At 40.5% G+C, this 22272-nt stretch overlaps 2 protein-coding genes across 29 annotated transcripts; both read right to left on the bottom strand.

Moving 5' to 3' along the window:
- Window positions 1–405: 405 nt before the first annotated feature.
- LOC148327213 (single-strand selective monofunctional uracil DNA glycosylase) lies at window positions 406–2483 on the bottom strand. Its single transcript, XM_088309540.1, has 2 exons — window positions 2085–2483; window positions 406–1246 (listed from the first exon to the last, which is right to left on the bottom strand). Exons 1-2 carry the CDS (start codon window positions 2385–2387, stop codon window positions 680–682), a joined length of 870 nt encoding a protein of 289 aa, XP_088165666.1. The 5' UTR covers window positions 2388–2483; the 3' UTR covers window positions 406–679.
- An 808-nt stretch (window positions 2484–3291) lies between these two features.
- On the bottom strand, window positions 3292–21892 carry znf740a (zinc finger protein 740a). 28 transcript variants are annotated; one of them, XM_088308086.1, is made up of 20 exons: window positions 21551–21891; window positions 19976–20144; window positions 19647–19829; window positions 19338–19484; window positions 18781–18901; window positions 18516–18599; window positions 15951–16034; window positions 15425–15508; window positions 14939–15022; window positions 14136–14219; window positions 13443–13526; window positions 11548–11631; window positions 11125–11208; window positions 9988–10071; window positions 9579–9662; window positions 8728–8811; window positions 8319–8402; window positions 6858–6941; window positions 6407–6525; window positions 3292–5571 (listed from the first exon to the last, which is right to left on the bottom strand). In XM_088308086.1, the coding sequence occupies exons 2-20, from the start codon at window positions 20018–20020 to the stop codon at window positions 5398–5400; spliced, it is 1881 nt and encodes a 626-aa protein (XP_088164212.1). In that variant the 5' UTR covers window positions 20021–20144; window positions 21551–21891; the 3' UTR covers window positions 3292–5397. The 28 variants fall into 28 exon arrangements, with proteins under 28 accessions (XP_088164212.1, XP_088164182.1, XP_088164183.1 ...); XM_088308056.1 differs by having other exon boundaries at window positions 19368–19484; window positions 21551–21890; XM_088308057.1 differs by lacking the exon at window positions 19976–20144 and having other exon boundaries at window positions 19368–19484; window positions 21551–21892.
- Window positions 21893–22272: the final 380 nt, after the last annotated feature.

Genomic DNA, 22272 nt, shown 5'->3' with positions numbered 1-22272 from the left:
AATTGGCACATAGTTAAAGAGGAAATGCAAGCCTAGATTTTTTTTTTATTAAAATTTTACAGTTCTCTGGTCCTTCAAGGTGCAGAGGACCAGCGTTTGCATAGTCTCCAGGTACTCAGGTTTCCTCCCACATTCCAAAAACACGCATGCGAGGTTAATTGACCACTCGAGATTGTCCCTCAGTGTTACTGTTTATGTAAATGGTTGCTGCGCTGCGATTGGCAGGCAACCAATTAAGAATATACCCTGCCTCTAGGCTCCAGCATGCCCGTGACCCTCGTGAGGATAATCGGTTCGGATAATAGATGGATGGATGGATGGATGGATGGATGGAATTGTGAAGATGTGGCAGCCATGCCAAACACGATTGTTGATCAATCACAAAAATGAATGAACATACAGATCAACAGAATACAATAACCTTTTATTCATAACAAATGCAAGGAACAGAAATATAAATAAACAGAAGTGGTGAAATTCTGATGCAAAATAAATCATTGTATAACAATTCAATATAAACGTACAAAAAAACAGTATACAGTACTGCCTGTAACAAAAGCATACATTTGCGAACACTCTATGTATGCCACTCACCCAAAATTAACTGGAATGCAATCCAGTTGACCCACCACCCTAATGAGGACAAGCACTGTAGAAAACAGGGGAATTGATTTTCCCCTTATGAATTGTCTTGAGTCTGAGAGGATTCTGGCATTGTGTGGTTAGAAAGCAAAGCTAGGACACCCAGTTCTGCAAGCTTAACTTTAACCATACTCTCCCAGCCCTTATTTGCCAGAGGATTCCTCGGGGAAGGATGCATGATGCCCTCCACTCGCACGTCCATACCAGCTGCAGCAAGAGCACGGCGAGCCCGCTGCTCCGCTACCCTGCCCACACCGATCACCATGGAGACACCCAGGGCCTCCACAGTGTGACACAGGGCAATGTCACACAAGCGCAGGAGCTCCTCACGCTCACGGACTTTGAGCTCAGGGGGGGTGAGGTTCTTCCCGCTGCTGCTCATGAAAATGAGGGGGCAGAGGTTGTGCACAAAACAGTGGCGGAAGAATGCCGCAGGCTCACCGCACAACTTTCTGAAGAAGCCCCAAAAGCGGGCGCCGCTCACTTCGCTCTGAGTGCAGGCCAGGCCGGTGATGCGGCGCTTCGGATGTTCATCGTTGGGACGACCGACCTCGCCCGTGATATTCAGCCAATTAACAACTGAATTCACTTCACCAAAGGGAACCTGTGAGAATTGAGATGGAGATTCTAACAGTGTTTAATATCCTGCCAGCGAATTGATGTGTTTCAGTGTCTGACAAACAAGATGTATGACTAAAACTGGCAAAATTTAACAAAAAACAGCAAAAGTAGTATTTGATTCAAACTGAAAAAAAAATGAATAAAGATTTAATGTTTAAGTCATGTAATTGAAATACAAAGTTGTGTCTTCAGGATAAAGATCTATGAGGATTAAAGTTATATATATATATATATATATATATATATATATAGAGAGAGAGAATTTCAAAATCTACCCAAACAAGTAACGCAAACATCTAAGCCAAGCAGCTGTTCTTGTAATATTATGACTTTGAACTTGATTCTTGTAATATGACATTTCTAGAAAAAATATAACTCATCTAAAAATATTTTTTAAATTATTGACAATATACAACTTTATTCTCATATTACGACCTTAATCTTTAAAATATTGTATTAAAAAAATAAACTTTTGATTTAAAACAAAATATTATGACTACCATGGTATTTTTTTTCTATTTTTCTAGTGTCAGGAGCCCAGAGAGCCTTTGGACTTAAATTTACAATTCTGCTTTACACGATGTCTTTTCATTTGTTGTGGAGGAGTAATATTTACATTTCAATTATATGTAATACATGTATACTCACGCCCTACTACGCGTAGAAAGCAAGTAAGAAATACTGCATGCTCAACATTTCGATTTTTCTTATAAATTAAACTAAACAATGAAATGCAGATGTTCCCATTTTTAGCATTATACAATCAAGATGACTAATGACGTCATATCGAATGACCTGTCGGTAATTAAAGCTCAACTCACCCCCGTCTGTGCCATTCCGAACGGTCCAGGATTCATGCCTAAAAACATGAAGCTCTGGCCCGCCTGGCAGTACTTCTCCACGTAGCATCGGTGCGTCTCCCACGCGTACTCCAGGGGGTTGTACACATAACGGACGGGTTCTCCGAAGCTGAGCCCACGAAGGTGCGCGTTGAGCTCCAGTTCGAGCTGCAAGAACCTGCATGAAGTGGTCGCGTTCGGCTCCGGTGTCCACTTCTCTTCTACGCGTTCTTTTGAGTCCTGTTCATTTCCATCACCTTGCGACATTGCACTGTTATTTAACATGTTTGTTGTTCAGTTAATTTTACAATTAACATTATATTCATAAGCTACATATTTTGGTGATTGTTTCCTTCCGTGTGTGCGTCTTGAGTAACATAAAACGTTCAACCAACACTTGAGCACATTACCGCCGCCTACAGGCCTGGAATAAGTACTACATTTGTGCTCGGATTAACAAGCAAAAATGTACTAAATTGTGGGTCAATGCTCAATTGGCTGCAGAATTAATAGAAATTGAAGAAATGTATGCTGTGAGATTGAAACTCACGATATAAAGGTAAGAGGTAAATTTGTCAAATGCCTCAAGTAATTTGAGAATGTCTTGATGGAATTTGGTTAGTATGGAGTTGGTGTGCAGGACATCAAATTATATATTAATTTAGGGATTTTTTATTTTTTTTTGCGAGTGTGAATATCAGAACTGTGTGACTGTGATAAACAGTGCTGTGAATGTTATCAATGGATTTAATAGTTTAAAGTTGAAATTGTAATCGGTGAATAATTGTTGGATTTCATAAAACACAGTGGAAATGTGGAATGCAAAACTTTGAATTGTTAATTTTTCAAAATAAAAATGACCAATAAGAGTTGTTTCACTTTTTGTTTTGAGTGATTTACTGTCAAATTGTAGAAACATGAATTTATAATAACAGCAAGTTTGAGATGAAAATTCTCTTTACTTAAAGGCAAAGTCAAATAAAAATGTTGTTTCCAATAATGTTCTATTCACCCCCCACTAATATAAAAATGGCATTCTGCTTAATGTTGCGTTTGTGTAAAAAGAATTAAGCAGCAAAATCCACCTGTTTTTAACCCATCTCAGAGGGCGGCCATTTTGTCACTTGCTGGGAAAAAAAAGGCATCAGTTGCTAATCAAATGTGAGCATTTTAAGTAATGAGACAGTCGTCCTTAACAAATGTTTTTATTTCAGCATAATAGTAAGAAGCCTCTCCTCCGATTTCCATACGGTTGAAACTAATTGGATCACAAGGGTACATTATTAGTTAGCCCATTTTACAATAATTATTTTAACAGTTTTAGGAAGTTACTTGTATGCACTCATTTTTCTACACAAAATAATCAATATCAAGATTCTATTATTTCAACTGAGGACCATAACTCTGCATGCAAGACTAATAAAGAAAACAACTAATCTGTGATTGCTACCGTTATGTCGTCGCTCTCCTAATAGCATGATCAATGTAATTTACTACAAATAGCAGGGACTTCGCATGAGAAGGAAATCTTTTTCTTCAAACGAACCACCATAGTGGGCTGTCAACTGTACTGATCCAAATTTTTCTGTTCATCTCTGAGGATTAAGAGGCTTTGTCTAAAACAGAGTATAATTTGAAGGGAACAAAAATAGCCATCACTCAAGTTTGCCTTTTTTCCCCCCCCGTCACTCCAGTGTTTACAATTTTTGAATAAAAAGGAACTTGAAATAAAAGGTCGGACCCACGTTTGATCCGAGCAAGAAGTTAAAACCGCCAAATTAAAAACAAGCGACTGCGACGCCGGGCTTCTTCCGCGTGGTCTTACTAAAAACTAAACCGACAAGTACTGTATTGCCCTTTAAACACGTGTCACTATGCACCAGCAGCATGCTTTGTGCACAGCTGGAAAAGTGTCGACGCATTCCTCGAACCTGACCCTCCCGTCGGTCCAACGGCTGTAAACACAGCAAAGGGAAATCAACACTGTTCATTTGTATTGAACATAAAGCACGAATGTTCTTTCTGGCAACCGCGGAGGAACTACATACACTCTGGGATTGCGCCTATCTTACATTCAGTCAACCTCAAGGATGTCTTATGTACACACAAGCTCTTTCTCATCACAAGACCGTAAACGAGAACACAACTAGAGGGTCACGTTTGAGAAGTGAATCGGCAAGGAGTCAAGCGGCCGTGATGGAACCTCTCGGCCTTCGCTGATACAACAAAAATGTTTTTTTTTTTTTTTTTTACATTAATGTTTAGCATTACAATGATTATTTGTGTATCCGCACTTTGGTAAGGCTACACCAAATGATAAGACATACACCTGTTAAAACACACCAAGCACATAATATCTGCATAAAAAGGCAATGGTTAGTGCGCAGCAGAGTGTTGGTTTCACCAGACCGGGCTTCCTTCAGTATTCGACATCATGTGGCTCCCCATCAGTGACGATGACATTTTCTGTGCCACTGGGGTCACCAACATTCTGTAACCACGACATGTTTAGAGGAACGTCCACTGTGACATAAAAGCGGCCTTGTCTTTGTAAATACATCGGATACACAAGAATAAAACATTGAGGAAAATGGCTAAATAAAATTGACAAAAAAAAAAGAAGGGATGTGTACAAGCAACAGAATGGGGGTACATGGCGTCCACTCAACACCTACTCCATGGAAGTCCTCGTTAACAATAACACGACTGTAGGTAATAGTTGACCCCCCCCACCCCGGGAAAAAAAAAACAAAAAAAAAAAACACTTAGTAGCAATATTTACAGACAGTGTACCTCTAACGTTGTTAGAGGCAAAGAACGCTGGTCAACCAGATGGCTTCACAATAGAGTCCCGGTCAAGCTGCCGTTGCCATAACAACACTAACTGAAACACAGCTGCCACGACTGGCAAGATCTGGTTGATGTGAGCCATACTTGGACCTAAGTGACACAATGAAATGCTTTTCCTCGCAACTACGTCCCTGTATGTCAATTGAAAAAAAAAAAAAAAACTGCCGTTATTACAGAGTACCAACAAAAGTGGATGCATCGGAACAATAAAAACCGAGTAAGTACAAAACAGGAACACTCTTTATCACAGAAAAGTCGTTAAAAAAATATGGTGGGGAGAAAAGAAAGTTACAACGAAACCAACAAATGTCCCGCAGTTTATTAGTAATCCAAGACTGGAGCCGCATGATCAGTCTGCGCTCGAGCTGCTCAACACAGAGCGAGCGCCGCGCCCGTCGGCCAGTCCTGTGTCTGGCGGCCTGGTAGACGCGGCCAACATGGAATGTCAGACGGCCAGACGACCTGGAGGGGGGTGCATGGGGCTCCAGGTCGGGGGGGCGGGGGGTGCTTCTTGGGCATACTGGCGCGGTTCACAACACGGTTGGGTCTCCACTTTTGCGACGCCGCGACCTTGGCACAGCCGGCGGTGCCGCAGAAGACGGTCTGTCCGGGAAAAGTTCTTTGGGAAAACAACAAGTGGACATTTGAGAAGACAGGTTTTCCACACATGCTTTAAATACAAGTACAGGTGCAAAGTCTTTGGAAAACAGTCTCGGGGTAACGACTACACATCAACATCAAATCAATTAGCAACTTATTCAACAACCGTTTTGATAATAATTTAGTATTTCGAGTCTTAATTTAACTCAAGGGTCCAAATCCTGATTTCAGCCTCTACAAAGAATTTTCTCAGATTTCTGTAGAAGTCGACTGATGTTATCTGTGTCTAATCAAAATCAGACATTTGCAAACATCTGCTTGTACTTGGAAAGAATGGTGAACATTTTCCCAGATTTTCAGTCTGGACTGTCAGAGCTATAAATTACAACACATGTTAAAATCCGAATTGTGCAAACTTTTATAGGTCAAATTGAAACACACACACACAAAAAAAGCAAATATAAATATTTTTTTTGATGTGCCAGGGAAAAAAGTCAAAACATTTTTGAAAGCTGTCAAAGGTATTTAAAATACGACACATAATGCCATCTCTAATTAAAATTTGTTGTTGACCAGAGTTCTTAAAATAATCATTTTAAGTCCGAGTGACAGCAGTTGAGAATCAGTAGAATCTTTAAAGGACAGCAAATAAAACAATAATGCTGAATAATTCCTCTTTTCAAAACTTGTGAATGCAACATTTTTTAAGTTGAAAACATTAAATTTGGAACACCGTTTATTACAGAAGCCATTAAAAAACATAGAACCATGAATAACCTAACTACAAAAAAAAATGAAAATACAGACATTTAGAATCTAATCCTGAAAAATAAAACTAAATATGTCAAGCTCACCTGCTGGCAGCGCTCACACTGGTAAGGCTTCTCGCCGCTGTGGACGCGCTTGTGTCTCTCCAGGTGGTAGCGCTGGATAAACCTCATATCGCACATGTCACACGCAAACGGCTTCTCCCCTAGCAAAAAGCACACACAACAGAGTCAATGCGTCAATATTTGTTGTTTTGCACCACTCAAGTGTATCAAACTGTCTTTGAGGACTAGCATAGCAGCAATAGTAGGAAGAAAGCCTTATCTGTAACTAATGAGTGTTTGGATTGTCAAAAGGCCTGCTCATCAACTCATTATGTGTAGATCAGAGTGGAGTTATCATGGCCCAGATGTACGCAACGACATCTGGGCGGCGTGTGATGCTGGTTCAACATCCCATCAAAGTGGAGGTGGCGCGTCGCGGGGCGGGGGGAGGTGTGCGAGCGGCAGTGGTGGGGCGCGGCAACGGAACGCATACCCGTGTGAGTGAGGCTGTGTCTCTCCAGGTGGTTACGCTGAATAAACCTCATGTCACACATGGAACAAGCATACGGCTTCACCCCTACACACACAGAGCAGCGTATTAGGCCTACCCGCCACACACCACACAAGGTCAAGTAACGTGCAACATCACCTCGGCCACACACACACACACACACACAATGCGGAAATGTTCACACATGCAACTACGTGGAAACAGCTGGGAACACAGAATATGTCAAGCGCACTGCGTCTGATTAACAATGAGGCGTTCTATGTTCTGGGAGAACAGTCACTTTTTGATCTCCCGCGTTCACAGATCGGTGTCATAAATGTAGGGACAGGGGGCCATATTGGGTTAACTTCAAAATGATTCCAAGTGAGAAGGTAGCAGAGAACTGAGGTTTCTCCCAGCCAATCAGTGAGGACAACTTTATGAGATGCCCCCTGACTCTGGGAACTCTCGTTTGTTTTTGTTTGAAATTTAAAAACAAAGATAAGTGAAAGCTTAATATTTAAGTTATTTTGAACAATTCCAAAATGATTTACAGTAGAAAACAATAGAGAGTTATGGACTTCGGTTTTCATTTTACTTTTAGGACATGCTGATGAACCTGGGAGCTCCCTTAATCTTTTGTTAGAATTTTAAAACTAATTGTCTATGATTAAAAAAATAAAATAAAATCAGCATTTTGCAAATATCAAAAGTTGCTCAATCAGAATATGCTTAAAGAAATTTAAATAAAGTAATAATTTGCAGGTTTGTATTTTTTTTCTTTCTAATTATGAAACCATTGTCTTCCCCATTATTTAAGATAAATATCGGCTGCATATATCTGTATCGGTGTCTTGTGCTGGTATATCATATCAAAAAGGTTACAAACGTAAAAATATGCCTTTTGCTCAGAATTCTAATTTTCTTTGTACAGCATTTGAGTTAAGGGTTACTGCAAAAATAAGCGTGTTCAACTCAAGCGATGACGAATTCTATATATGAGCATCATAGGTACAGAGACAATGCAAACATTTTTTTTTCTATTTGCTTTCAAAATTGGAGAAAATGAAACAAACTATAAAAAGTAGTTAATCTAATACGCTAAACTGCAAGCCACTAGGTCATCTTGTGAATCAATCCCAGTGGGAAAACAAGACGAAGGATTACACAAATCCACAACTGAGACGCTCTTTAACTCAGAGCTACAGTTGTATGTTCGGAGATTAGCATGTTTGACGATCAAAACAAGTTGGCTGGTGGCGTCGTTAACTTCAACCGGAGTGTGTGGTAAAAGCTTTCCGGGGATTTCTCAAACATTTTTTTTTTTTTTGCTAATATTAGACAGGAAAGTCTAAGTCAGTGTTGATATTTCTGGCAGTGCGCAAGCTACGCTCTTGGAAAGATTGCGCCAAACACACGGAGTGACTGGAAAGATGAGAGGGGGGCAGGTGTACGGACCCCTACCCGTATGAGTGAGGCTGTGTCTCGCCAGGTGGTAGCGCTGAACAAACCTCATGTCACACATGGTGCACGCAAAAGGTTTCACACCTAAACGCAGAGCATTCAGACATTAATTATCAAGACTTGTCATTCGGCTCCATCATCCATCGATTAGTCAAATTATCATTGATGGGTTGTTAACCACTTTTTCAAATCTCAATCCAATAAATAAATTGAAGTTGTGTTGGACCAATTTTCAAATCCACAGCTAACACAACATGAGCTGATGATGTCACACTCTTGTTTGCTTTCATTTAGTGTTTGCGATTCAAAACGCTTAGTGGCACACGACCAAATCCGCCTAGTGTTTTAATAATCAGAATCCATATTGGAAGTTGGGTCAGTGTCATTGTTTAGGTGGGCGGGGGCATACCCATATGAGTGAGGCTGTGTCTCGCCAGGTGATAACGCTGAAAAAACCTCTTGTCACACATGGTGCAAGCATAAGGTTTCACACCTAAATGCAAAGTAGCAATGTTACATGACTTACGCTCCATTTTCATTCTTTGCCAGTACATCCCGACGCTATTGGTTATTAACCACACAGTCGCCAATTCATGCAGAAAACCGATTTCAGTCAGCCTCTCTGCAGTGCGTTTAGCGGCTTTGCAGCACTGCAGTTTGCATCGACGACAACAACGATAACATGGCGCGGTTCTCAACTGTATTTCATGCACGTATCTGCCAGGAATAGAGAGATGCCAATCCTCCTGACTTCCTGAAATGCCCAGGAGGCAGAAGCCGGCACAACCACCCACGAGGCGGACGTCGACTAGCGATTAAGTCTAATTGTGAATTTATGAGAATGCGCTCGCAACATAGACAGGTCGTATAATTAATGCGTCTTGCACACACAGAGACAATGGAGGATGCATTATTTTTTAAATGTTTAGGATCTATTCATGTCAGGAGTCGGGCTGATTTCCGTCATCTCGGACATTCCAGGAAATTAGGAGAGTTGGCATCTCGGGCTGTAACTGTTGCATTGTGAAAACACACTACAATATCCTAAGATGGCGTCCTCCAGTTTCTTGAGGATTGCATTCAACTGCAAAACTAACTCGGCTGTGACGCAACTGGACACAAATGTTTTTGTTTTTTTTGTAAAAGACATTTCGCCTATAATCCTGACGAAAAAAATCTTTTAAATGAGGCTGAGTGTGCTAAAGCTTGTTTGGCGGTAAGGGTTCAACACGATTGCGGGGCAGGTGCATGGACGCATACCAGTATGAGTGAGGCTGTGTCTGGCGAGGTGGTAGCGCTGAACAAACCTCATGTCACACATGGTGCAAGCAAAAGGTTTCACACCTAAACGCAGAGTATTACAGGTATTACTTTCACACTTCGGTTTTTACGTCTTCACAATCCAACAGTGATGCAATGTACTTTTTCTCTACTCAGAATTGATGGGTTGTAAACCAACATTTTCAGGAAATATAGCAAACTTTTTTTTTTATTTTAAATGACCAATCTGTGTAGAAAACGTGGAAAGCAATAATCCATAGCTGAAGATCTAAGATGTATTCGTAGATATGCTAAGAATTTAAGCGACTGTCACATATGCTGTGTGTGATGTCATGGAAAGTCAAATGGGACTTTTTTTTTGAGTGTCATGGGCAAGGTGGGCGCATACCCATATGAGTGAGGCTGTGTCTCGCCAGGTGGTAGCGCTGAAAAAACCTCTTGTCGCATATGGTGCAAGCATAAGGTTTCACACCTAAATGCAAAGTGGCAACATTATAATATTTTGCTTCACTTTGCAGATTTGGCTATGTAAACATACGGTACCTACGCTATTGGTTATTAACCACACATTTCCCAATTAATACAATGACAAAATCTCAATCTGTTCACATTTCTGCCATAAAGGATTTAGCGCAAGTGGCCAAAGATTTTTGTGGCATAATGAAACACTACTTAGCTAAATTACATGCTAGCCATGGCAAGCTAATGTCAAACATCACAAACAAGCCAAAAGAAACAAGTTCTACCAAATGTCTATCAAATCCATTATTAATTGGTCAGTAGAGGTTCACCGCTACTAGTTAAGAAAATATACTTGACATGTTTGACGAGCAATCAGGGTCTTGAAAGCCGAAGCAATGAACACAAAAAGATGAAAGATGCTCCAAAGAAAACTCGTTGGTTCTTGTTAAGTAGTGGTCTTTCCATAAACCGGTGCACTCTCTTCTTCAGAGATCGTCACATTTCACAAACTTTAATTTTGCTTTTTTCCCCCGCATCCAAACAACATCGCCACTCCCTTTGCCTCCTCGGACAAGCATTCTATGCCCATGTTCGTAAAGTTTTAAGATGTTTAATGTATTTATGCAAATACAGCAGATGCAGAATTCAAATTAAAAGACAGCCAGCAGAAAAAAATACAGCGTGAGAATATGTAATAACTATGTTACTAATCCCAGTTACCAAAAGTATTGATTTGTTTGTCTGTTTTTTGTGTTGCCTATCGATCAAAACGGAGTGCACAAGCTAATCTATTTCTACGGGTTTTATTTTCAATTAATACATTTTTGATACTACGTAAAGGTAATGCATTCACAACTACAGGAATAAATACATCTTTCCGACAAAAATAACACCCAATCATCAGAGGGCCCTATCGTCACAAAAAACACACACAAAAAAAAAGATTTCCTCCAATCCCCTGTTTCAGATATGGTAGGTTACACATATGAGTGATTTCCTGAAGTGAAGTGAGAAATGAAAAGGCGCACACAGAATGTACTGGGCACGGTGTTCGGACCCCTACCCGTATGAGTGAGGCTGTGTCTCGCCAGGTGGTAACGCTGACAAAACTTCATGTCACACATGGTGCAAGCATAAGGTTTCACACCTAAATGCAGAGCATCAACAGCATTAATTTGTGTCTCTGCACCAAAGCAACAAGAAATCTTGATGTATTGAAAAATCAACTCATCCGGGCTAAATTGATGTCTGTGGTTAATAACCAATGTCATTCCCTAACAATAGTGACACGGGCAAAGTCTGAGCTAGAACGGTGCTCGTTTAAAATGACACTATCATCGAATCCACTTAATTTACACGAGCCAATAATGTCATTTGGTGCTAATACACTAAATCTGCCCCATCAACAATGTGTCAGAACACAGACATTTAACAGATGTTGCAGCATCCTCATGGTGTGACTGTCTTAAGATTGGCAGGCGCATACCCATATGAGTGAGGCTGTGTCTTGCCAGGTGGTAGCGCTGAAAAAACCTCTTGTCACACATGGTGCAAGCGTACGGCTTCACCCCTATGCACACAAAGTACCAGCTTTAGCGTGGAAAAGAAATGATTCAACTGCCAAAAATGATCGCCGCTAAACTTTACTAGTTGTTTAGTAAAGTTTGCTTGCACTTATCAGCGCTTAGTTTGCTGCAGAGATTCCACCAGGTGAGGAAGTACATCTGCCATTCCAATTCAACATGACTTTTCTCTACGACTAGGATTGCTAATTCGACAGTCAGTGTTCCAATTTCTAAATCTTGATGGACAATAAAAATCATCCGGAGGGCAAAAGGAACCAATCTGCAAACCTAGAAACCGAAATATCCAAAGGAATAATTGAGGTCCTAAATGGACACATTTCACCAAGCACAAAAGCCAATAAGAGATTTCCTCATTTCTACAGATTTATTTTTCAACGCTGATCGCAGGTTAGACAATTTTAGGCAGTTGGCAAACTATGCACAATTTATAAAGAACGTAACATCTGCAATGAAAAATCAGACATGTAACACTGTTTATAGTTGAGTAACTGATAACTACAAAATGGCAGATACTCTGGAAAACATTGTGATCATAGAATGATGCAATATAAAAAATAAATAAAATAAAATAAAGAAAAACTGTTGATCTGTTTGAGCTGGGCGATAGATAATTCAATATCAAAAGAAAATGCTTTCGATAAAATGAGAAATCAGGAATAAACCCCTGACCCAGGAATTGTGGAGTATGGCAATAATGAGCCCGCTAAAAAAATAATGCATGCAATGCACGCGAGTATTAGTTCACAACACTTGCAGTGTATGAAAAATTGAATGAAGGCTAATAGCTAATAGGTAGGTACACTGCTGGAGGAGCAACTTTGCACATTTACACTACATTACAATGTACACACAAAAAAAACTGTTAATTTTCTTATTTCAAATAGGTAATAAAAAAAAAAAAAAAAATCAATAAATATCAATATTGACCAATATGAAATACTTATATTGTCAAACATTTTGCGGCCATATTATATTGCCCAGTCCTACTAAGCACTTTATGAATAAAAATACATTTATTTCATCTTCATATTGACCATTTTATTTCACTTTAACATAGTTGCATAGACATCTTATTAAAGGTTAGATATTATATGTTTGTGTAAAATTACCTAAATTCAGCCTTTTTTTTGGGTTCCTCATTTTGGAAAGTAAAAATAAGAGATTGTAATAATTAAAAATTCAATAATTATCAATAATCGACCGATAGGAAATATATCGGGCTATATTTTCAGTAATATCGCCCAGCTTCATGATCTGCCAACAATTCATGCGTCCGTGAAAATAATTTTAATGATAAAGTGACAAAAGGCAATATCAGTAAATTGAATGAACAATGACACAATAATTGACCTGTGTGGAGTGCTGTGGGTGAAATACATACCAATTACAAATTAGGTTTTAGACCCAGGACTAACCGAAATGAATTTGTATAATCCCGCACACTTATTTAATGTCAAATAAGACGTTTAAATAAATGTCTACGAATAATGGCCTACATATCAAACACGTCATTTTCAGTCGTGAGGCGAGCTTCTTCAATATAAGATGCCACAACACAACAAAAAAAAAAAAACGCAACAACTAAACACATGAAGCAAACAGTCATTTTTACTTTGTCCCAGGCAAAGTAGGAAAGGAACTTTCAATTCCGTCAGACGATACAAAAGCTCGTGAAGTACACACTTGACAAGACACGATCATTTGGCTACATTGTGACATGTGGTAACACAATTTCAAGGAAGCCAGATGACCGTGACAGTGTGACCCATGCCGCATTTAAATCAAAAGGACCTACCTGTGTGAGTGAGACTGTGTCTTTCCAGTTGGTAACGTTGTATAAACCGCATGTCACACATGGTGCAAGCATATGGCTTCACTCCTGAATGGAACACAAGAAGGTTAGATGCATTTCCAGAAAACGCAACATGTCAACGATGCAAGGACATGCTATTGGGTGCTTTATAGCAGCATGCTATCAAACTGACCGGAGATGAGACATTACGCCACAAAGAACTGGCAGACATCATAAGCTAAGTTGTGTGATTGCAAAGAAGCAGAGCTCAAGAGGTTGACGTAGGAGCTACTTTAATAATGTTCAGTCTCAATGCACACAGTTTTTGAGCTGACGTTGTTGCAATTGCACAATTTCAAAGGTGCAATAAAGCCAAACATTGATTCAATTGGGAGAAATGGAAATTCTCTTTTGGGTGTTTCAGACTACTGATGTCTGCCATTAAATCTTATTTGTGTAATGTGCCCGCTGTTGGTGGTGTCATCAAGTGCTCAATGATAACATGCTATGGTAACATTATAGTTTTCAATCACAAGAAGGGACATTTTTTTCAGTGGACGGTTTTCCAACAAAGCCTACAGTTTTAGTGGAAATTTCCCACCCATTACATAATGAGACTTAAAGAATAGGTTAGACATGTTGTAGCTCGGTTGTATTTGAAGGTTTTCAAGTAAAAGGGGAACAAATGCAGCATACCGGTATGAGTGAGGCTGTGTCTTGCCAAATGGTAACGTTGGAAGAACCTCATGTCACACATGGAGCAAGCGTACGGCTTCACCCCTGAATGCATACAGTACCAAACTTTATTAAAGTGCTCCTGTCAGCTACAAAGACAAATTTATTTGGACATGTACAAATCAGGTTGGGGCCATTACATACTCGGGAGACTATCAGGGCTAACGAGTTCCTAGTCACACATTCATGCCGACACAATAAGTATACCAAAATTAAGTCATGGGAAAAAAGTACAAAATTAAAGGGCCCGTATTTGTCTTGAGTTGCTTTTCCACTGTGTGGCACCTACACGGCTGGCCTCGTTGGTTTTCCTTTTTTTCCAATTTAAATTAAAAAAAAAAAAAATGTCATGCCAACAAACGATAAATGGAGACTTTATCCCAGAGGAGTCTGGCACCAGCAAGAAAACACACTGTGGAGCATAACATTTGAACGTTCCAGAAAAAGCACGTTAACATTAGCGCGTGTGTCGTTTTTCAGCATTCCGAGCCTTGCATCCAAATGTGACAAAAACGCAACACGACAAATCTGCAGCCGTTTACCCCGTATGGTCTCGTCACGTCATGCTTGGAACATCAACCGACCGGGTACCGGAAATAGTACCTGGCCATAACAGTAGAAACAGGTCAATAGCGAGTAGAGCCGTGTAGGTATCGCGCAGTGGAAAGGCGTTTGTGTCCCGGTGCTCTGACAGGTAGGGTGAGGTGAGGCCTATACACTCCAAAATGCGCTAAGGTGAGAGGGGGTTGAGAATAAACATGTACCCGTATGTGTGAGAGTGTGTCTCGCCAGGTGGTATCTCTGGAAAAATCTCATGTCACACATGGAGCAAGCATATGGCTTCACCCCTGTACACACAGAGCAAAAAAAAAAAAAAAAAGTTTTGTAAAAAGAAAAAGCAAACACCACAATGATGTCAACAGGACACACCCGGTTATTATGTATCCAGACATGCCAAAGGCAGTGGCACAAGTATACGACACTTTACGCACTGAGCTATTGTTTTATAGTCGTTCACAATACGTGTTGAAAGACTTCAACGTGTTTGTCTTCAGTTTAAGGTCAAAGTAAGCCAAAGTCTCTCTGAAACAACAGCTTCAAGGGTTATTAAGTCAAATAGTAACAAGCACTAACACGCTACAGGCCTGCATGAGAAGACCAGTGGAGATCGTTCTCGAGATTAAGGAAGAGTTAATGACTACTAGGCCAGTAGGAAGGTTTAAATGGATCAAGGAAGAGCAACCTCATACCCGTGTGAGTGAGACTGTGTCTTGCCAAGTGGTAGCGTTGGAAAAATCTCATGTCACAAATGGAGCAAGCGTATGGCTTCACCCCTACACACAAAAAGTATGTCAGTAGAAGCTAGAAACACAACAAATCAGAACCATCAACTCTTCCCTCACGTGTAGCTCTTCTTATACATCCCCACATCCTCCCAGCAACTAACGTTAGGCGCGTCTAATATGCCCCAAATTATGTCAGCCACATTAAAAATGCGTCTTAATATTTTTTGGGGGGGGACAAAGAAGTAATAATTGCACGGAGCCAAGTAGAGCATTCGGCGGGGGAAAAGCTGACGTTTCGTACATTTACGTGTCCATGTTAACGCTTTGGGCTGTCGGAACATGTCTGGATACATCCTCATTCCTCCTAACATTTCAAGTCAAATAAAAATGTGAGACAATTGGGATATGATAATGTTTCTGTCTGTTGTTTTAACGAGCGGATTGAGTGGAGTCACTTCGACCGGAAAAGCGCGTGTAAGTAGACGCATACCAGTATGAGTGAGGCTGTGTCTTGCCAGATGGTAACGTTGGAAGAACCTCATGTCACACATGGAGCAAGCGTACGGCTTCACCCCTACATACACAAAGTAACACATTAGCTACGACCCCACTTTAGCATTATAAGGGACAGTCATTAAAGGCTTGTTTAGGTCCAATTGTGTCTTCTGTTATTTGGAAGCATTTTTTTTTTTTGGCGTGGAGTTATGACACAAATACAGCCACAGGATGTGAGCCAAGCATGCGTGAACGAGACACACAAGGCAGCAGCAGCAAGACAGCAAAGAAACGCGCAAGACAGCGACCACACTGGCCAGCGGAAGCAGACACATTTGCAACACTAGTTACTATGAGGAATGACCTTTTTTTTTTTAAACACTGGGAAGGATTTTTTTTTTTAGGCATGACCTGTACCGGAATGCTTAAGCTTGACTTTCAATCCCTGCTCCAAACTCACATCATTGAAATTTTGTTGAAAGCCTCGAGTAGAAAAACGCCAGAGATAATTAGAGCTTAGCCACATGAGCTGCAGCCATTAATGTGCATATATAGACGTGGGCGGACATCAAAGGACTAATTGGTAATGCGGCAGGAAACGGCTTGAGTCAAAAATGCACCAGGCTGGAGGATGCAAATTACTACAAACCAACACCTGACATGTTCACCTATTTAAAAAAATGCAAGGATAATTATAAGACAACCACATTTTACCAGTGCCATAATTAATCGATCCAGTAGTTCCTTCCACCTCACGTGCCATCAGTTTAAATTACATACACCGAAAATCGTGATCCACCAATAATTATTGGAATGCCATCGTGTTAAAAAACTACATTATTTAATATATTGAATGTATCCATAGAATAAAAAATAATTAAACTAGTTAATAACTCCATTATTAACATCATACCAACAATGTCCATTGTAAGAAAAAATGTGATTGGGATGTCTAGATGACAGGTAGTGGTGTGATTATGACAGGGTTCTTGTTCATGTCATCTGACGTCTCAGTTTATTGTGGCCTCTCTTTGAAAATAATCCTAATGTCAAAGGACCAACGTAATTAAGGATTTACTTTCTGATAGTTACGTAAAAAGGAACGTTACTTAAGTCACAAGCTGATTTTACTTCAATGCATAATTCTTACAAATCTAAGGTGACATAGTCCTTTGATGTCCATGCTGTCACTCTTAATTAAATGGTTTTTTTTTTCATTTAAAAAGAGCACATCAGGCCTATATAATGAGGTCGATCTCTGTAGTCAACGAGTGAATGTTCAAGTCCACTATCAAGAAATCTTGCTTTTGTAGCAAGATTTATTTTCATCCCACATGCTTACTGCACTTCTAAAACCTCCTACCAGAACTATCTTACAACATGAGATAGAGTTAGGAATAATATGGGACTTTGTGACCACAGGGGGCGCTGTTGTGAGCGCTGCTAATATGCCGTGTCTGCATTAATAAATAACAAAAATGATGTCTTATATTTGAACACAAGCATACATATTTCAATCTTTCAATCTATGTATGTATGTGTATTTATATATGTGTCTTAAAATATATTCCGACAGTATGCATAAATATGTACTGAAGTAAAAAAAAATGCCACTACTTCGGTTAGAAAATTCTCAAGGGTTAATGATTAATCTCTAACACTGGCCCTGTGGTGAAGACAAAATTATGTGCCAGGCTCACACGAATAGAAACAACCACAGTCAGGCTAAATCGGGATCTGTATTCTTCATCATTTGCTTTCATTTATTTCCACGATGGTTCGTCAAATTGTCTTAAAATGAAACTGGTCAGTGACACAAATATAAGTTTGGGACTGCTGAACTGTGATGAAAAGAAGAATCAATGAGGGCATCAATAAATCGACTTTGTCTCAATTTTTATCACATTATTGTTGACTACAAAAATAAATCTTTAGTCTTACAACACCTAAATGCACCAGCGACCAAATGGAAATGCATGCACTTCAAAAGAATGGTTGCAAAAAACACTTTTCTGTCTTTGTAATATAGAAATTCATATTTTTTGGACCAATAGCAAAAAAAGCAATGGAACCTCCTGTTTTACTCTTTAAAGCCATTGATGTAAGAACAAAACGGGTCGGACAAAAGGAAGAGACCCAAGATCAAGAAACCAATGAAAGCCAGATGTAGCATCCACACATCTGGGATTTAAAAAAAATAAATAAAAAAAGAAAATCGGCATGTGAATTCTGCAGGATGTGCAGCAGTCAAAATAATGTACTGAAGCTATGAATGAAAAGTGCTAAACTACAAAAAGCAAGGGTTTTTAATAGTGGACTTGGCACTGATTGACCACACACATTGTTTAACCGTCTGGAGCAGGTTTACTTGATGTTGAGAAAATACAACTTTGTATTTAAAATGCTTTGGGCAAGATTTAGTTTAGCGTGGTGGCTTTGTTGGAAATTACTGTCCACAGACAAAATGAACCCTAAACATCCGTCCATTATTTCAAGTGTCAGACGACAAGAGGCAGTCTGGAGGATATAGGCAACATGGGTACGGTTAAAAGACGCATACCCGTGTGAATGAGGCTGTGTCTCTCCAGGTGGTAACGCTGAATAAACCTCATGTCACATACGGCACAAGCATACGGCTTCTCCCCTAAACCGAAGAGCACCAGTTTTAGTTCAAGCTCCCACAGAAACCACTAACACTGTGAGGCAAAACCTAATATACCAAACAGGCCATTTTAAACCTTATACAGTTGCTGCACAATGCTATTATCCAGAGCATTTTAGATGTGCTGTATTCAGGGCACGATGGTTGATGGCGTGGCGCTCACCTGTGTGAATGAGGATGTGTCTCTTCAGGTGGTATCCGCTCCTAAAAGCTCCGTAACAGTGGTCACATATAAAGTTTTTCTGCACTTTGGAAGCTGGACCGTTCTCATCTCCACCTGAGCCCTGAGGAGGACAGTAATGAATAGTTGTTGAGCAACACTTCCTGTGCACCAGTCATAAACTAAGGCGTTTGGTTCCATACCTTCTCCTGACCATCTTGTTAATGAAAAGATATATAAGTTGTATATAAATGCCTTACAATCAAGGTTTATTTTAGAACTTCTGTCTCGGATTGATGGAGAATTAATTTACAACCCCCCACCCACAAAAGGCCGTGGTGCGGCTCCCCCTGTTATGCACACAACTGCTGTTATTGTGCACCGCTCTGCCCTGCTCCCCTCCCCCCTGCTTTCCTCTCCAGATCCTCCACCCCCACCACATCTTCCCTGCGCTCCTCCCCCCACCCCCACGCACACAAACAAATGTGCAGACTAGTGAGAGCCCCAAGAGGGGGGAGCGCTCCGAGACCGTTCCCTGTTTTGCAATCACAGCCACTGACCTTCCCTCCCCTTCCCTCTTGTTCTCTCACTTTACAGGGCGCCACTGATTTCCTGTTCTTTTTTTTCTGCTGCAGGTCCTCATTGGTCCTCATGTCCTTCTCATCCAGCAGGCGCGGAGCTTGGAATTCACCTTCCTTCCGGATCAGCTAAAATAAAGCACAGAGAACATTTTAAACACTATATAAAACCAGTGGTGAAAATACAGAGTTTTTGCCTCATACTGAGGAGAAAGTAAATCATTTAGAAATATTATAAATGTAGCATTCAAAGAGTGCAATTTTCTTGCAAATTTCACAGTGAATTCTAACCAGGGGTGGACAGCTCATGCCAGAAGGGAGGATCATATGACTCTGTGGCCCACGGTCAGGTCCGTCCCTCTGTGGCGGCGCGTGTCCTAGTGGAGCCATCATCTTTTTGGGTGGAGCTGCCATGGTGCTGGCCTGCATCAGGGCCATACTCGAAAGCACCGCTTCACAGCCGAGCAGTCCGGCCTGGGAAATGAAAGATGAGATTTAAGATTAACAATCTGTGGACTATCATCTACCGCACTGCAATGATCAACGACAACATCCTGAGTGACATAAGACTGTTCATCAAAAAGTGACTTGCAACCACTTTGGTGTTATAAAACACAAACCCATTTCATATGGTCGCGGACTGAGCTGCTGGGCAGGTGTGACATTGCTGTGGTAACGGTGTGTGTGAGCGCAGGGACAGGGGTGGGGACAAGGTCATCCAGAGAGCCGTCAGTCAGGATGGTCAGGCTGGTGGGAAGCCACACCCACCTCACTCATCTAGCATTCAAACTGAAGAAGAGGAGGATGTGGATGAAATAGACAACACATGGAATTACAACATCACTTTTTGCCTTTTTAGGTACATACACTCCCATGGTTATGTTTATCCAAGTATATGGGCTGCTGGAACTATGCATGCATCTTTTCTGAATATAATATTTATCTCACAAAATCATCAACACCATTAAGTTATTTTAAAGTACAATGGTAAATTTACGTATTGGCTTCAAAGACCCATAGGCAAAGAACTATGAGTGTAACACCCGTGTGAACAATCAGAACTTCTTTACAACTGTTAATGGTACCAATATATATTGCTAGGTGATAAACAATACAGAAATATATGGCAATAACTGACAACATACATAGCATGGGACATGTTGACAAGGGATTGTGATATGGATTTAGATGGAAAATGACATTTAATCCACCACAAAGCTGCTAAACGAAATTCAGTATATTTTCTTTACGTAATTTAATTTTGTTAATTGAAAATCAAAGTGAAATGCAAGCTGCTGTAAATGAAGTCTCATTTTTAATAGCATTCAGACTTCGCTAGATCGATTTTTAGCAACAAGCTAAACAGGACAATTGAAAAACGTTTAATAAAAAAAAATCCATGATAATTGCTAGTGCGTATGTGCAGTATAATGTACAGTGTATATCCCTCGTGATTCGTTAAGATAATGTAAAGTTTTGAAAACCAAAGTAGAGTTGGGGGGAAAAAGAAAATATTTATTTAGGGAAAATCTGCAGCGCTATGTTGGCGTTGCTAAGCTAACGTTGTTAACACTTGTTACTGAGTAATAACGCGAACAACACAACACTGGCTCACGAAAGAACACTGTACATTGTGGAGTATGTCATGGATATGACCGTGGTCATTTATTATTACTTTGTTTGAGGAAGAGTAGTAGCTATTTTCCGACATTTTGCAGGGCTTGGCCTTCGCGCGTCAACCAAACCTGACGCCAGTTTAGCGAACATCAAGTAGCCATTAGCAGGCTCGTCTTGGTAGCGCCCTCGCCCACTGCAATCTTACACACTGCGTGTTCTTTGGCGCCATTTATTCTTTAATTACACACAAAAGCCTGACTAATGTATGCGTAACGCAGTGTGGGATAAACGACGTAGCTCTCTGCGTGAATCTTGAGAGACAAAGCCCGAATCGCTCGAGACTAGATGAGGCGATAACGACACTCATAATGGCCGTCGTGGAGAGCCTCCCCCTCTCGTCTCACAAGCTAACGTTAGCTCGCGACGGCTAACGTCGAAGCTAAAACGTCGAGTAAATGTCTCGCGTCCACCCTCGTCCTTACGTGGGCGTCTAGAACGAAGCGGCGCTCAGCATAAAAATCAACCGTTAAACCTTAAGAAAAAACCCCAAAAACCAAATGAACGGATGGTCGTTTTACCTTGCAGCTTGGGTCGGCCGAGGATTTTTCCGAGAGCGTCTAGTTTACAAACACAGGAAACGCCACAGGATGTAAGGACCCACTCCCCCACGCAGCAGCAGCACAGCCTCCCCGAGCCAAGAGATCATCTTCTTCAACCACTCGGTGGCCAACCAGCGTCGACTCAAAGAGCCTTACACGCTCGTGGAAATCATTTGCACATTAGATAGTAGATTGGCGGCGTTTACTCGACGTTTCGAGTGTAATTGCGTGGATGTTTTTCGTGGGGGCTGTCCTAGCGCGATTTGCTGCGACTGAGGAGACGCAGATGGAGGAAGAAGAAGAGGAGGAGGGAGAGAAGCACTAAGCACAACAACCCGCGCCCCTGCTTCAGCCCCCACCTTCATAATGAGTGCCCACGCAACAATAATGTACTACCATTTGAATTACAAATTTAAAATGAATCCTCCATATTAATTTTCATCCTGATATTAAGTACGTCTAATCTCGTTGCACACTTGAGTACAATGACAATAAAGGGATTTCTAATTCTAATCTAATAAAAAAGTATAATAATTTTATTCAACACAAAGATGATTTGTTGTCTGTCAAGGAGGCTAAAAATAAAATAATAATTACTGTTGAGAAGATGAAAAAAAACTACAGTCGTAAAAATATAACCAATACTGTATAAGCAAAATGGGTGACTAATGAAACGTGTTAATGCTTAATTTAAACACTCT

The sequence above is a fragment of the Idiotropiscis lumnitzeri genome, chromosome 11 (assembly GCF_059441095.1).
Source record: "Idiotropiscis lumnitzeri isolate Australia: NSW breed Sydney's pygmy pipehorse chromosome 11, RoL_Ilum_1.0, whole genome shotgun sequence".
Classification (NCBI taxonomy): domain Eukaryota; kingdom Metazoa; phylum Chordata; class Actinopteri; order Syngnathiformes; family Syngnathidae; genus Idiotropiscis; species Idiotropiscis lumnitzeri.
The sequence above is the reverse complement of the archived record's forward strand: the minus strand, read 5'-3'. Positions and strand labels throughout refer to the sequence as shown.